This window comes from Mobula hypostoma, chromosome 10 (assembly GCF_963921235.1).
Source record: "Mobula hypostoma chromosome 10, sMobHyp1.1, whole genome shotgun sequence".
Lineage (NCBI taxonomy): Eukaryota > Metazoa > Chordata > Chondrichthyes > Myliobatiformes > Myliobatidae > Mobula > Mobula hypostoma.
Window position 1 is genome coordinate 95060291 of NC_086106.1, and position 15337 is coordinate 95075627.

Consider the following 15337-nt stretch of genomic DNA (forward strand, 5'->3'; position numbering starts at 1 on the left):
CTTCTAACAATTTTTCAGCAGAAATGAAACTGGGAGAAAATTAGTGAATGGACAGGAAATTGGAAGACAACCAAGAAGGATTCCGGGTACACATTTTCATTCAGCAGAAAATAATTATCAGTGTCCTCTAGAGACCTATAATATGGTCTACCTTTTTCACTATATCAATTACTTAAAAGAGGAAATAAAAAAACAAACTTGTATGGTCAAGTTTCCTCACTTGAGTTACTCTTTCCTACTCTAGTTATGAAAAGGGCATTGTTGGACAAAGAAAATGGACAGAAGTTGTGGTTGAAGTGATCTACTTTGGACTTATGAATCTTATAATGCTAAAAATTATGGCTGAGAATACAGTAAAATCTGGGACCAAGCAGCATCCCAGCTGTATTTAATGAGAACATGTACTTGTGGATTAGGTACACCACTACTTAAATACACCAGCATCCATCTGATGATGTTGAAAATAGCCCCGATGTTTGTTGTTCACAAGAACAGGACAAAGTCCTACTAATTACTAAATGACAGTCTGCTCTCAGTTATTAACAGAACAATAGGTGTTCTCAATAGTAATATCAAGCAGTACTTTCAATAACTCATGAACCAAGTTTGGGTTTCAGCCAGATCACTTAGCTCCAGACTTCTTCGCAACTATGATCCAAACATCGACCAAAGAGTTGAATTCCAGAGGTGAAGTCACAGTGATTATCCTTAACATCAGTAAGGAGCTGAATAGCCATCAAAGTAAAAGCACTTAGATGGTCAAAGTTGTATTTCACACAAAGATGGTTGTTGTTGTTGAAGGTTAATTGTTTAAGTCAATGGATGATTTTTTCTCAAGAGAGTATAACCATCTACATTACATTAGTATCCTCCCTACCCCCCCCCCCACCTCAGGATTGCCATTGAGTTGATATTCAACTGGGTCAGCCACATAAGTACTCTAGTATTAATGATTATGCTGTTTTGTATTTTAAATAAATGGAATTTGTTTTCTTAATTAGTTGTATCGGTTTATGAAATTTCAGCCCTCCCCCTCCCCCCCCACCTCTAATGTCCTCAATTGCCATCTTCCCTTCTAGCTGAAAAAGCATTTTTTTTAAACTTGTGCACATTAACAAATTACTCCATCACATTTGGGTCATATTATTGGTTATGTGTGGCTGCCCACCTCTGATTGTATAAAGTGAAAAAATTACCGGAAGTTCACAAACCTGCAAATATCTTGTTCATTCATTCTAAATCCTGAGAATTTGACTTCTACATCTCCAACTCCAAACTAAATTCAGATCCTGTCTCTGTTCACCCTTTCTTGGATTTGGAGTACAGATCTGGTTATGGGTAAGCACTTTATTATATTGTAGATGTACATTTAGAATAGATGAATATAAGCTTTTTGGTGCTTTTTTCTTTGGTAATTAGATTTGTGACTTGTGACTGAAATATTTTGAGATAACATTAATCAGCACAGAAGTGCATATTCTCTACTTAAGCACATTCAGAGATTGAGCTTTTTTGCCAACAGATAATTCAAAATTGGACATGCATCCCTGAATTAATTTTTAAATGTATTGAGTGTTTACAGGTCACTTTGACACTAGCTGATAAACAGTTCACATTTCTGTAGAAACAATGGTACCTAAACTGGTGACACTAATATTTTTAATGATAATTTTCAGATAATTTTAGACAATAATAAAGTTTTAAACATCAAGATATCTCTGTGGTTAATTTGCTCTGTTGTAATCATATATTCTATTAGGATAGAATATCGCTCTTTTACATGAAGTAGGTGCAAACTCTTTAATTAGGTTAGATTACAGCTTCATACATCAGGTCTTTTTAATAGTTAAATGCATTTGAAATCAAGAAGAATTGTGTCTTCTTTAAATTTAAAGTGTCAAGGTCTATCGACAGACAAAGGTAGAGTCAAATGGCAGGTGAAGTAGAGGTATTGGAGCTATGCCATGAGTTTAAAAGCCTGTCGCTTTCAAAAGGCAAGGTAAAGGTAGATGGATTTAATTTGCAGAGCAGGAATGATATATAATTGTTGTGAGAAGTATTTCTTTAGTAGCTTCTATTGATTGTCTAGGAGAGGTTACGTCATTATTGTCGTTTTATCTTGTTGCTATATAGCCGACATTGGTTCCCCTTAATGTTTCTCACTCTCCATCTAATGTATCCCCTTTCTGCTTCTGATTGTAATACAAACCACAGCTGGACCTTGTGCTACATTCACCATCTTTGCATTAAATGGAAATTGCCACATTATTTTAATTATTATTCATTCTTACTAAAATAGGTTCTCATACGTTAACGTGTTGTAATTTAATTGGCTGTTTTGTAATTGTTTTTGCTGTTTCCTTTCACCCTTTGCCATTGTTTTTGGTCTCCAAGCTGTGCTACTCAGATATCTATGCAGGTAGAATTTTTCTTTGCGGCAGGTGTGTATATATCATATGTACATTCTTACTCGTATCACGATTTAAAAAAATAAGACTTGGAAACTCCCAAAGTTTCCACATGAGTAATATTGGCAATTTAAACAACTAAAGAAGAATCATCATGTCGCTTGTTCATACATGATATCCTACAAGTTGTACAGGTATCTAGAGCCACATGCTAAGAAATTTAGGTTCCAAAAATGACCATTTTGTTCTTGAATCAATATATATCAGCAACAGAAACAGATTGAGAAATTGCCTCAAATGATGGGCAGTTTCAAACTTCCACTGAGAAAGGTCACACTTCAAGAGTTGTATGAAGGACAAATTATTGCAATGACATGTATTTTTGGCACTTGACTTTGTAGTTGAAGACATATTTGACCTCTAATTATTGGTTGCTCCATCTCCCAATACTGCCCCTACCCCCTCACTTACCTGGCTTGACCTGCCCATCATCCTTTACCCTTCCTTGGTACATCAATCTCCCACTGACCACTGTTACACTATACCCCCTCCTCTTATTTACTTGCTATCTTCCCTCTTAGTCCTGATAAAGGGTTTTAAATCTTCACAGTTCCTTTCTCCAACAGATGTTGTTCAACCCACCGAGTTTCTCATGCAGACTTTGTTGATTGAGTGTCAGTATTTTGACTGAATTAATGCCATTTTTTCAGATTTGCATGAATTAGGTATGAGTTTGCAGTTGTTGTGGAGGATCAAGGGGAAATGATTTGGTACTAACAAATGGATCATTATTGTGAATTTTTTTCTCGGTGTTGTACATTCACTTCAGAATGTCCTTCACAGCTAACAAAGTATATTTAATGTTCAGTTTTTTTTTCTGACATAGGAAGTATAGTGAATAATTTGCCTGTTGCTGGCTCTCGAAACAGCATTGTGTCACTGACTGGAAATTGTTTTGGTAAAGTTTATTGTGAGTTAAATATAGGCCAAAATAAACCCATTTAGTGAAGTGAGAAAAGTTTAGTACTACACATAATTTCTGTAACTTTTTTCTAGATGTATTCAACTCTTTTGCTGAACCAAGTCCTGCTACATCCACAAAAATTGAACATTTTCCTGAGGTAGACATCTTTGATGCAGGTATCTATTGTGTATAATAAATACAGTGTAGTAATGATATATCTAGAGCAATATAAAAATATAGAAATTGATGCACAGTAAATGAGTATTTAGCCACTATGCAAGCTTCCAAATGCAGGTGGACCTACTTCAATCCTACTTCCATATCAAACCGGAGATTTTATCTGTTGATTTCCAGACTTACTTACTTTTAAAAAAAAAAAATAAGCTGTTATTTTACAGTACAATTGAGTTGAAAGCTTATCGCATTTTTCAAGGAAATAGTAGTCTCTAAGTGACAGAATCTTTGACTACTCTTTGAAAATCAAGGATAGTTTTAATTTTTAGTTCTTGAAGAATGATAAATTTTAGCCTGTCATAATTTGGAGAATTACATTAAATATTTTGCTAATTTCATAATAGATGAACTGCAAATTTTAAGCTCTACACCCATATATTTAATGTCCAAAAATGTAGTCACATATCATACATTTACTAAATTGTCACTTATGAATACGGAAGCTAATTGATGTATTCTACCTCTTGGGAGAGCACAGACACTTTCATAGAGGAGATCCAAGATACTGAATTTTTTTTTATTTAAAAAAAGAGTCAATGAGAGGAAACTGATCAGAAATGTAAAAGCAAAGGGATGTCAAATGTGTCTGTTAGAGTCAGAGACAGGAGAATTTGTATTGGGGAATGAAGAGAAAAAATCCAAATACAGTTAAAGAAGCAAATTAGAGCTAGTAGAAATTTAGTACTAAAGAAGTTTGAGAGATTGATAGCTGATAAATCCTAAAGTACTGATAATCTAGATCCCAGAGTTTTTAGAGATGACAATAAAGGTGTTTCTTTTCAAAAATTCTATAGATTCCAGAATGGTGTCTGCAGATTTGGGGTTAGCAAACGGGGCTAATAATTTAAGAAAGGTAAGCAGAAAGGAGCTACCAGTTTTGTAGGCTAACATATTAGGCTAGAGAATGCTAGAAGACTTCATGAAGAATGTTGTAGAGAAGTATCTATAAAAGAATTAGATGATTGAGCAGACAGCTGGGATTTATGAAAGGGAAATTATGTTTGACCATTCTTTTGGAGTTATTCTAGGATGTGGCTAATAAAATTATTTGTGGATGTAATGTATACAGATTTTCAATAGGTTGATCAGCAAAGTCAGAGCACATGAAATTGGTTATAAAATATTTCCTTGTATTGCCTACAGACAAAGGCCAGGAATATAAAGAAACAAGTGTTGATAGACAATAGCATACAGTAAGGATCAGTGTTTGGGCCCCAGCTATTCTTAATCAATATGAACAATTTAACTGAGGAAACCAGATGTCATATTTTAAAGTCTGCTTATCATTCAAATGTACACTACATTGTGAGCAGAAAGAAGAATATAAAGAAGTGTTAAGAGAATACCATCAAGCTAAATGAGTGGATTAGGAATACAATATGGGGAAAAAAGAGGTCATCCATTTTGAGAGACCTCTCATTTGATCTCAGAAATGACCTCACAAAGCAGAGAGGAACTGTTTTAATTAGTAACTAATTAGGGAATGTTGATTTTCAAAGGAATCCTTGTTCACAAGTCTCTGAAAGGTATTTAAGAAGGAAAATGCAAAGTTGGCCTTATAAGAGGGCTCGAGAAGAGTGAAATATCTCTCCAATTATGTGTGAGCACACTAAAATATAGAGGTCATTGGGAATGCAATAACGATTCACCAAGTTGTTTGCTGGATGGTGGGTTAGCATGGGTTGAGTAGACTAAAGTTGTATCCTCTAGATGAGGGTGATTCTTACAGGGCTTAACGTTGTGCTTGTGGGAAGGATATTTTCCTGGTTGAGGAGTCTAGGCCAAGAATTAAAACGTGGGATAGGTCATGTAAAATTGAAATAGAGAAACTATATTCATGCAGACAGTCATGAACTTAGACCTCCACCCTAGAGGACTATCACTGAGTCAAAAGAGAGATCAAGACTTCTTAGAGTACAAAAATATTGGGCTAATGCAGAAAAATAGAGCTAACCAGAAGATCAGTTACGATCATAGTTAACAATGGAACAGGTTCAAATGAACCATGTTATATACTCTTCTTTGTAAGTCTTGTGTTATCCGAATTTCTGGATTTTTCTTCCTTTTTTCGGATCAGACTCTTTCACCTCAAAAGGATCAGCTTCTGTTCTTGAAGTTATTTCTACCCATGACCCCTTTCTTGGTGAGTTGCTTTCCTTTGAAAAGTAAGTTATCTGCATCTCTGTTTTCTCACTGCCTTTTGCCCTTGTTCACTTGTTTCCTCCTGGCTTCTCACCCAGTTAATGTTACATGGTTTTTTTTTGGTATTCTTTAGCATCAGGCCTTCTTATGCTCTCAGTTGTGTATTATCTCTCTTCCCACACTGCCTGTCCCCACTCTGTTGAACCACAGTCCTTTGCAAACATGCACACAGATATTGTTTTATCTTTTTCCTGTCTTTACCTACTAGCTACTACCCTCCACCCCATCAATCTAATCTTTTCTGGTATGGACAAAAAGATTTCATCTGTCAGAAAATGAAAGAGTTGATGATTAATGACAGAAGTTGTTTGGCGTACCTTAGTTTGTATGTAGGTATTCTGTTCCTGGGAACTGTTCATAAGTCAGAAGCAAACAAGAACTAAGTGAGAGTGGGTCACAGAAGCAATTGTGATGGAAGAGTGAGCAAGGGTGGGCAGAGTGGCTGCCTGTTGGTCTCAGTGCACAAATGATTTTGTTCTGCATTCCCAGGCTTCCTTGGCTCAATCCAGCTCCCAGTGTAGCAGCTTAGATGCGTGGGGATGTGGAGAAGGAAAGGAGACATGTATAAGTGTCCTATCTGTAACTGGCAGAAGATACCGACAGCTCTACAGCAATCGGCAAATTTATCCTGCCAGTTTCCCATGCACACTGTTGATATGTTCAGGTTGTCCATAAGTTGAATATTTGTGACCTAGAGAGAGCCTGTACCCAGAAATATTCTTTTCCATCCAGCTCCTGAATGTTTACTCTAATAAATCTTGATGGGGAGAAACTGTTTGAATCATTTGCACATTTTTCTCTTCCTAATTTGAACACATCTTCTCATGTGCTTACAGTTTAAGTTTAAACAATAAAGATTTTTTCCTTCATTTTTGCTCTTCTATGTATTGTCCAGAAATTGATTTCTTAGTGGCCAGAGATGGATGCATTACTTAAGTGTCAAACTCATTATTAAAAAATAGTCTGGAATTTGAACATTTAGAAGACCTGAGAGTTGCCTGATGACAGTTAATGTCACTTGCAGAGGAAAAATTAAAATTACAAGATTTGGGTTTGGTTGCAGAGGGATGTATTTGAAAAGTTCAAAGTGGCTCATGTGAGGTATCTGAATTGGGTGTTTTATAATGTTACAGTGTAACCTACAGGTATAAATTACAGAATTGAACAAGGTTAAAATTGTAGATCTAAACACCAAATGGAAAAGGAAAATTGAAAATCATTTTATCATTTATTGTAGGAAGTGTTGGATAGGATTTGGGGAGTAAAACTGGGTGCTGTGGTTCGTATTCTCTCTGTTCATGTAAGCCAAAAACTGAATTTAATCAGCTTACTCCCAGTTCCCAGCTCTTGACTTATAATTCTATAGATGGTTATTCAACTATTTTTAAAATGTTTTTCTGCCTCTATCATCTGATTTGGTGGTGAGCTGCAGGCCATGACCAGGTGGATTTTTTTTTCTCCATTCTCCTTTAATCATAGTCGTTAGTATGGAAACCAACACCCTGGCACACCAAGTCCACACCAACTGGCAAGTATCCATTTATACTAACCCTGTACAAATCCCATTTTTATCAGTTCTTCTCACATTCCAACCATATTCTGGCACTACATTTGCCTGTACACGATGGTCAATTACAATCAACCTTTAATTGATCAACACTTGGACACATGGCAACACACAGGGGAAACCTACACCTTTCAGGAAGAATCTGTAAGCTCCACACTGATAGATCAATCCAATACTATGAGCTAGTGGCTCAATTACAACACTGCTATCCTATTAACCTACCAATTAACTTGATTCTGTGCCCCCCTAATTATTGATCCCCTCTGCTTGGAGGAAAAGGTTTCTGTTTTCCCTGTCCAATTCACTCATAATGTTTTTACATTTGATAAACTAGTCCCTCAGTAACCCTTGTTCCTAACAGTCCAAGATTAGTCAGTTAGATTCACAGGTATCAGATTTCATAATTGGAGAATTAGAAATCACTAACTACATATATCTAATTGGAAAGTACATGATGGAGCATTAGGTGCATACAAGGTACTTGGTTAAAAATTTATGTTGCCATGATTGAGTATTTAGGGAGAAGTGAGGTTGGATGACACCAGATTTTCAAATTTGGAGTCAAGAAGATCATATGTGATCCCTTTTTGGAATAATGTACATAGCCCTCTTTGGAAACAGTTAATATTGAAAAGGTGTATTTGTATTGTCATACAGATTATAGATCAACCAGAGCAGTGCTGTAATGAGAAAAATAAGTTAGGAAAACAACAAGGTTTTGAATTGGAGTTTTTAATATTACTTCAGTTCATTTAACAAGCAATTCTGCAAGTTATTTGTTCATTCTTCACCATGCACTTTAGAATGGTACTGTGTTAGAGATATACTCTTTTGGATGTATAAAGTTCTACGTCTCATTGATGATGACTAGAGAATTTTGACAGACATCAATGAATGCCTTCAAAATAAGTCGAAGTATTGGCTTAATTGGTGTTTGTGGAATTATGTAAAGACTGCACCATTTCAAAAGTAATTTTTATAAACCATTTTGGGATATCTAATGTATGTACAGTAGCTCTTCCCTTTGTTTTCTGAATGACTCATTGGATCAAACTTTCTTCCCTAGGATTTACTCCTCAGCCTGTTCCTCAGATGATTGCTCCAACACCAATGAATGTGGACTTCGATTCGGTGTTTGGATCCAAGTTGGGTGCCAATGATGCCCAGAATGCAAGCGGTAACAAGTCCTAAGTTGCTTTAATCATACTAAATATTTCCTATATGTCACAAATTGTTACAGCATTTTCTGTTATAATGTTATATACTTAAGCAAAGCCAATTTTTTTAAGGCTTTGCAGTTTAACCTTTTCCCCAAGCAAGATGCTCAACATTCTTCATTCTCTGGTAAGGGAAATTGTCCTGATAGTTATCAAAAAAAAGATTAACCTACATATTGGCCTGTTAATCATTCAATTTTTTTTTCTATAATATGGTATGCTACCTGGGGACATCTAGTAGTTTCCATTATACATTCCAGTCATAGAAATGCCCAAAGACCTTAAATCTGGTGCACCTTGAAATAATTTATTTGAAGCATTTTTTGTGGTTTATTTCTAACACCTTTAAATTTCCATTCAATATACAGTGATGCTAAACTAATAGCAATAAAGAGTGAATGGGCTATTTAGTCCCAAAGCCTGATCCACCAAACATTGCATTCAGGTTGACTAATCAAACAATATATCAAGGAATAATCAGATTCTCTAATGAAATTCTCTAAGTTGATTGAATACCTTCTGGTCATCAGAAATCAATCAATCATAGGGTATAAAATTAAGAATCGTCTAAGCATCAGTTACCATTGTGTTGTAAAAGTGTTTCTACCTTCATTTTATTTACATGGAGAAAATGAATAGTAGATTTTTCTAATATCTTTGGAGCTTCTTGCCTATTGAGCGTGCTCTGTATTGACATTGATTCAGCTTTCTTATGACTCATTCTGTTTACATGCTTCCATTTTGACCTGGTGTCTTCCTTCTAACTGAATGGTGAGTTGGATTTCATTGCTTGACTGAGTAAAATCTGCTAACTAGAGATCATATTTATTTTTACACCCACCTATAAGCCTATGGATATTAGTATGGGCGTATCTTTGTGTCTGTTTTTAAATGTGCCTGATCATGCCTGTTTCTGATTTTGTCAGTCTTTTCAGTAAAAGTTCAAAGTAAATTTGTTAGCAAAATACAGATATATCACCATATACTACCCTGAGATTATTTTACTTGCAGGTATTCACAGTAAGTACATAGAAACACAGTAGAATCAATGAAAGTTTGCACACAAAGGCAGACAAAGAACCATTGTTCAAAAGGTAACAAACTGTGCAAAAAGAGAAAAAATAAATAATAAATAAACATTGAGAACAGGTATTGTGTTCTGGAAGGTGAGTCCATAGGTTGTGGTGTGGAACCTAAGGGTCCTGTACCTCCTACCTGATGACAGGAGCAAGAAGAGAGCATGACCTGGGTGGTGGGGGTCCCTGATGGATGCCGCTTTCCTGTGACAGCGCTCCGTATAAATGTGCTCAATGGTGGGGAAGTCTTCACCAGTGATGGACTCAGCTATATCCACTACTTTTTATAGATCAGTGTACTTTAGTCAGTATCTTGCAGTGAACATAAAATCATCTTGTTTTGATATAACACTTATTCTATTACAAAACATCCCAAGGAACTTCACAAAGCCTGTATGTGGAGACACAAGAACATACTTTATACTTTATTGTTGCCAAACAATTGGTACTAGAATGTACAATCATCACAGCGATATCTGATTCTGCGCATGTAAAAGAGATAGCCAAAACCGTAGACAAGGTTATTAAAGAATATATTTAGTATTTTTAGATAAAGATAAAATGATGCCAGCTTTTACCCTTGCATTTCAACTCATAGTTACAAGTGAGTAAATTTATCACTGACTTCACTCAAAGAATACTTTTGCTTCTATTGGGTAGCAAAGGAGTTTGAGGAGTAATTTTACATTTCTGTAAAACATGAGGAACTCGTATGCATCACAAAATTCCTCAATAACTTAGAAAAAATAGATAATCTTACTTTGGAGGATCTTACAAATCTTTTAGAAGATTGTTTTAATCTTCCAATTCTGTTATTTTCTCCCTAGGTTTCGGTCAACCAGGTGAAATGTTGATGCCAACTCTCCTTGCCAAAAATCAGACAGCACCACCATCAATGAGCCAACAGAATAACAAACTATTAGCAACGGACTTGGATTCATCCCTCGCAAACCTTGTGGGCAGTACGTATATAAGAACACGATAACCTGTGTTGTTTAGCAAGTGAATTTCTTTTATAAAAGTAGTACTTCAAAGTTTTAGAGTTCTACGTAAATTTATTATCAAAAGTACATGTATGTCACCATATACAGTATTAATCTCCTTGGAAGTTTTTATATGTTATTGCTTAAAACATTGAATCACAGTGGATTTAATTTGGCTTTTTTTGACACTGATCAACAGAAAAGAAGTATTTTGTGTCAAAGTGAAAAGCGATTTCCACAAAGTGATCTAAATTAATTACAAATATAAAACATAAAATAATTAATTGCTTAAGTATTCACCCCCTTTAATATGACATACCAATTCATTACTGGTGCAGCCAACTGGTTTTAGAAGTCACATTATTAGTTAAATGGAGATCACAATGTGCAGTCAAAGTGTTTCAATTGTTGTAAAAATACACCTATATCTGGAAGGTCCAACTGCTGGTGAGTCAGTATCTTGGCAAAAACTGTATCATGAAGACAAAAGAACACTCCGAGCAATTCTGCGAAATGGTTATTGTAAAGCTCAAGTGGGGAGATGGATACAAGAAACTTTCCAAGTCACTGAATATCCTTTGGGGTACAGTTAAGTTAATCATTAAGAAATGGAAGGAATATGGCACAGCTGTAAATCTGCCTAGAGCAGGCCACCCTCAAAACCTGAGTGACCGTGCAAGAAAGGAACTAGTGATGGAGGCTACCAAGAGACCTATGACACTGAGGTCAGCTGGAAGAAAGTTCTATGGTCACCGCACTTCATCAAAAGCACACCGTCCTTACTACGTAGAATTGTGGTGGCTGCATCATGCTGTGGGGATGGTTCACTGCAGCAGGCACTGGAAGGCTTGTGAAGGTAGAGGGTAAAATGAAAGCAGCAAACTACAGGGAAATCCTGGAAGAAAACCTGATGCAGTCTGCAAGAGAACTGCAACTTGGGAGAAAATTTGTTTTCCAGCAAGACAATGACCCCAAGCATGAAGCCAAAACTACACAGGAATAGCTTAGAAACAACAAAGTTAATGTCCTGGAATGGCCAAGTCAGAGCCCAGACCTCAATCCAATTGAGAACTTGTGGCTGGACCTGAAAAAGGCTGATCACTCACGATCTCCATGCCATTTGATAGAGTAGTTTTATAAAGAAGAATGGGGAAAAATTGCAGTGTCCAGATGTGCAAAGCTAATAGAGTCATATCCACACAAACTAAAGGTTGTAGTTGCCGCCATAGGTGCATCTACTAAATACTGACTGGAAGGGGTAATCAATTATGTAATCGATTATTTTCTGTTTAACAATTGTAATAAATTTAGACCAATTTATAGAAATTTGTTTTCACTTTGATACAAAAGTATTTTCCGTTGATCAGTGTCAAAAATGCCAAATTAAATCCACTGTGATTCATTGTAGTAAGTAAGATGGTATTTTAGCTGTGCTTAGCCACACAGTCATAACAGCAGGGGGCTAAGTACACAGCCTTGTCATGCACCTGTGCTGATGGAGATTGTGGAGGAGATGATGTTGCCAATCTGAACTGACTGGGATCTGCAAGTGAGGAAATCAAGCATCCAATAGCACAAGGGGGTATTGAGGCCAAGGTCTTGAAGTTTATTGATTATTTCTGAGGGTATGCTAGTATTGAATGCCGAACTATAGTCAATGAAGAGCATCCTGATGTGTCCATCTTCGCTGTCCAGATGTTCCAGGTTTGGGTGAACAGCCAATGAAATGGCATCTGCTGTGGACTGTTATGCCAGTCGGCGAGTTACAGCCAATCCAAGTCGCTTCTCAGGAGTTGATATGTTTCATCAGTAACCTCTCAAAACACTTTTCACTGTGGATTCATATGCTAGTGGACAGTAGATACTGAGGCAGGATACCATATTCTTCTTATGCACCAGTATAATTGAAGCAGGTGGGTAACTCAGACTGCTGAAGCGAGAGGTTAAAGATATCGATGAACACGCCAGCCAACTGATCAGCACAGGTCTTTAGCACTCGGCCAGGTACCCCATCTGGGCCGGATGCTTTCCGTGGATTCACTCTCCTGAAGAATACTGTCATGTCAGCCTCATACACTGAAATTAAGGGATCATCAGGGGGAGTTTGTGATGGTTCCTCCATGTTTCGATGATCAAAGTGACCATAGAAGGCATTGAGCTCATCTGGAAGTGAAGCTCTGTTGTCACTTACAGTATGTCACTTGCTCTCACTTTGTAAGTGGTGATAGCATTCAAGCCCTGCCACAACTGTCAAGCATCCTTCATTGATTAAAGTTTGATCTATGAAATAGCTTTCCGGAGATCATACCTGGACCTCTTGTAACTTTCTTAATCACCATACCTAAGTGCTTCTGATCTAGCCCACAGCAGATTGCAGAACTCCTGGTTCATCTCTGACTTCGGTTTGGGGATGATTCTGAATGATTTTGTAGGGACACACTTGTGTACAACTGTTTTAATAAAGTCCATGACAACCGTGGTGTAGTCATTCAGATCCACAGATGAGTCTGAACGCGCCCAGTCCACCAACTTGAAGCGATCCCATAGCTGCTCCTCTGCCTCTGCAACCCATTATTCTTCAGCTTCTGCCAGTATGTAGACAAGAGATCAGATTTCCTGAAATGCGGCCTGGGCATGGAATGGTAGGCATTCCTTATCTTAGTTTAGCAGTGGTCTAATAGGTTGATGCTACAGGTTACATGCTGATGGTAATTGGGCCAGGGACTTCTTCAAACGAGTCTGATTGAAATCACCGACAATGATATGAAAGGCGCTGGGTGGACAATTTCTTATTTGGTGACAGCATCATGCAGTATCTCAGGTGCTTGATTATAGTCTGCTGCTGGTGGTATGTAAACTGTGGTCAGGATCACGGAGGAGAACTCTCTTGGTAAATAGAACGGCCTGCATTTGATTATTAGGTGTTCAAGATCGGGGGAATATGACCACGACAAAAATGCCACATTGGAGCACCACAGAGAGTTAATGATGAAGCACAGACCTCCGCCTTTTGCCTTTTCCAAATCAGTAGTTTGGTCTATCCTGTGCATCAAGAAGCTTTCAGGTCTGAAAGCTGTATCTGGCATACTCTGAGTAAGCCATGTCTCTGTAACACACAGAACACAATTTCTCATTTCTGTTCGATACAGCAATCTTACCCTCAGTTCCTCAATTTTGTTCTCTAGCAAGTGCATATTTGCTAATAAGATGCTGGGTAGAGGAGGCTTCATCATTCTGTGTTTCAGTCTGATTTGGTGTTCCCCCACCCCTGCTTTGCCTCCGGCCATGGCGATGAACCTTGATGCTGAAAATAAAATGTGCAGATGTTGAAAACTTGAAATAAAAACGCAAATAAAAACTAGCAAAACTCAGCAAGTCGGGCAGCATCCCTGGATAGAAAAATGCTGTTTCATATCAAAAACTCTTCATCAGAACTGAGGAAGTAAGCAAATAAGTTAGTTTTAAGTTGTAGAGAGGGTTGGGAGTGAATGGGACAAAGAAGGGGAGGAGAAAACTCAGATGAGGCCAGTGTAGCTGGGGTGATTCTTTAATTCAGAGAATATAAAATTAACAGCAAAATATTGGTACTTGAGGACTTTAGACAAAACTGCCACATGCCTCTTTGCAAAATTTTTTTATGGCAACTTTTTTTGTGAGGGAAGTTGTAATCAAATCTATTACAAAACAAGACCTGCTTTTGTATAGCATCTTTAGAATAGCTTGAAGTACTCCCTAAATAGTATTTTGCTTCTAAATTATTGTTACAGGGATAGATCTTAGCCCAATAATCTCAGCATAATTGTTTCTACTGGCAGAAAAAGGGGTAAAGGTGGACTACTGGCACCTTGAAACCAATTGTTTTGGTCAGCTGTGGAGAAGGAAAACTGATCTCAAACCTCTGCTGCCCTGTGGCTATACCCATTCATAGGGAAAGCTTTGCAAATAAACCCCAAGGCAGTCCTATGTTGAGTTCAACGCTGACTGGCAACTCCTGCGATAACACTGGTGCCAGACTGTATTGGTCTCTACCATTCCCTTGAATTCAAAACACAAAATAATCTGCAGATGCTGGGGTCAAAGCAACACTCACAACACACTGGAGGAACTCAGCAGGTCGGGCAGCATCCGTGGAAAAGATCGGTCGACGTTCCGGCCCGAAACGTCGACCGATCTTTTCCACGGATGCTGCCCGACCTGCTGAGTTCCTCCAGCGTGTTGTGAGTATTCCTTTGAATTCATCAGCTGTGTGGAGAGGAGAAGCCTACTACATGGGCAACAGCTTGCTGTCCATATTGTACTACCCTGGCTTGCGTATCATAGATAGCTGGGACACAGCATCCATGGTCGACCTCGACCAACGGAGGGCCTTGAGTTAAATCAGCCAAATTCAACAAGATCCCACAAATAGCCATACGATAATCTATGTCGTTACTGATGATTGAGGGGGAAAAAGTTATTAAGTAGAGCACCAAGCAATAGCAGAACAGTCCTGAATTGTGCTTTGGACTTTTTTGAATTTATTCAAACTAGGCATCAGTTTACAATTTCTTACAAAAAATTCAGAACTAAGTGATTAATTTTAGGTTATTATTTATATCTTGAAATGAGCCTTGAATGCATAGCTGTGTAAAGAAATCAAGTTTGCTTTCTTTGTATTTCTTTAAGTAAATATAAAACTGCCTGGTA

At 37.4% G+C, this 15337-nt stretch overlaps 1 protein-coding gene across 6 annotated transcripts in view; it reads left to right on the forward strand.

The window, feature by feature from the left end:
• The window catches only part of LOC134353047 (phosphatidylinositol-binding clathrin assembly protein-like), a 133542-nt gene that overhangs the window by 99118 nt on the left and 19087 nt on the right, over nucleotides 1-15337 (forward strand). Inside the window, exons 13-16 of one of the 6 annotated variants that reach the window (XM_063060877.1) lie at nucleotides 3465-3548; nucleotides 5684-5749; nucleotides 8442-8552; nucleotides 10511-10630. In XM_063060877.1, coding sequence (XP_062916947.1) covers nucleotides 3465-3548; nucleotides 5684-5749; nucleotides 8442-8552; nucleotides 10511-10630 — 381 coding nt within the window. Of the gene's footprint in view, nucleotides 1-3464; nucleotides 3549-5683; nucleotides 5750-8441; nucleotides 8553-10495; nucleotides 10631-15337 lie in introns of all 6 variants that reach the window. The other 5 variants (XM_063060876.1, XM_063060879.1, XM_063060878.1 and 2 more) reach the window with 5 other exon arrangements.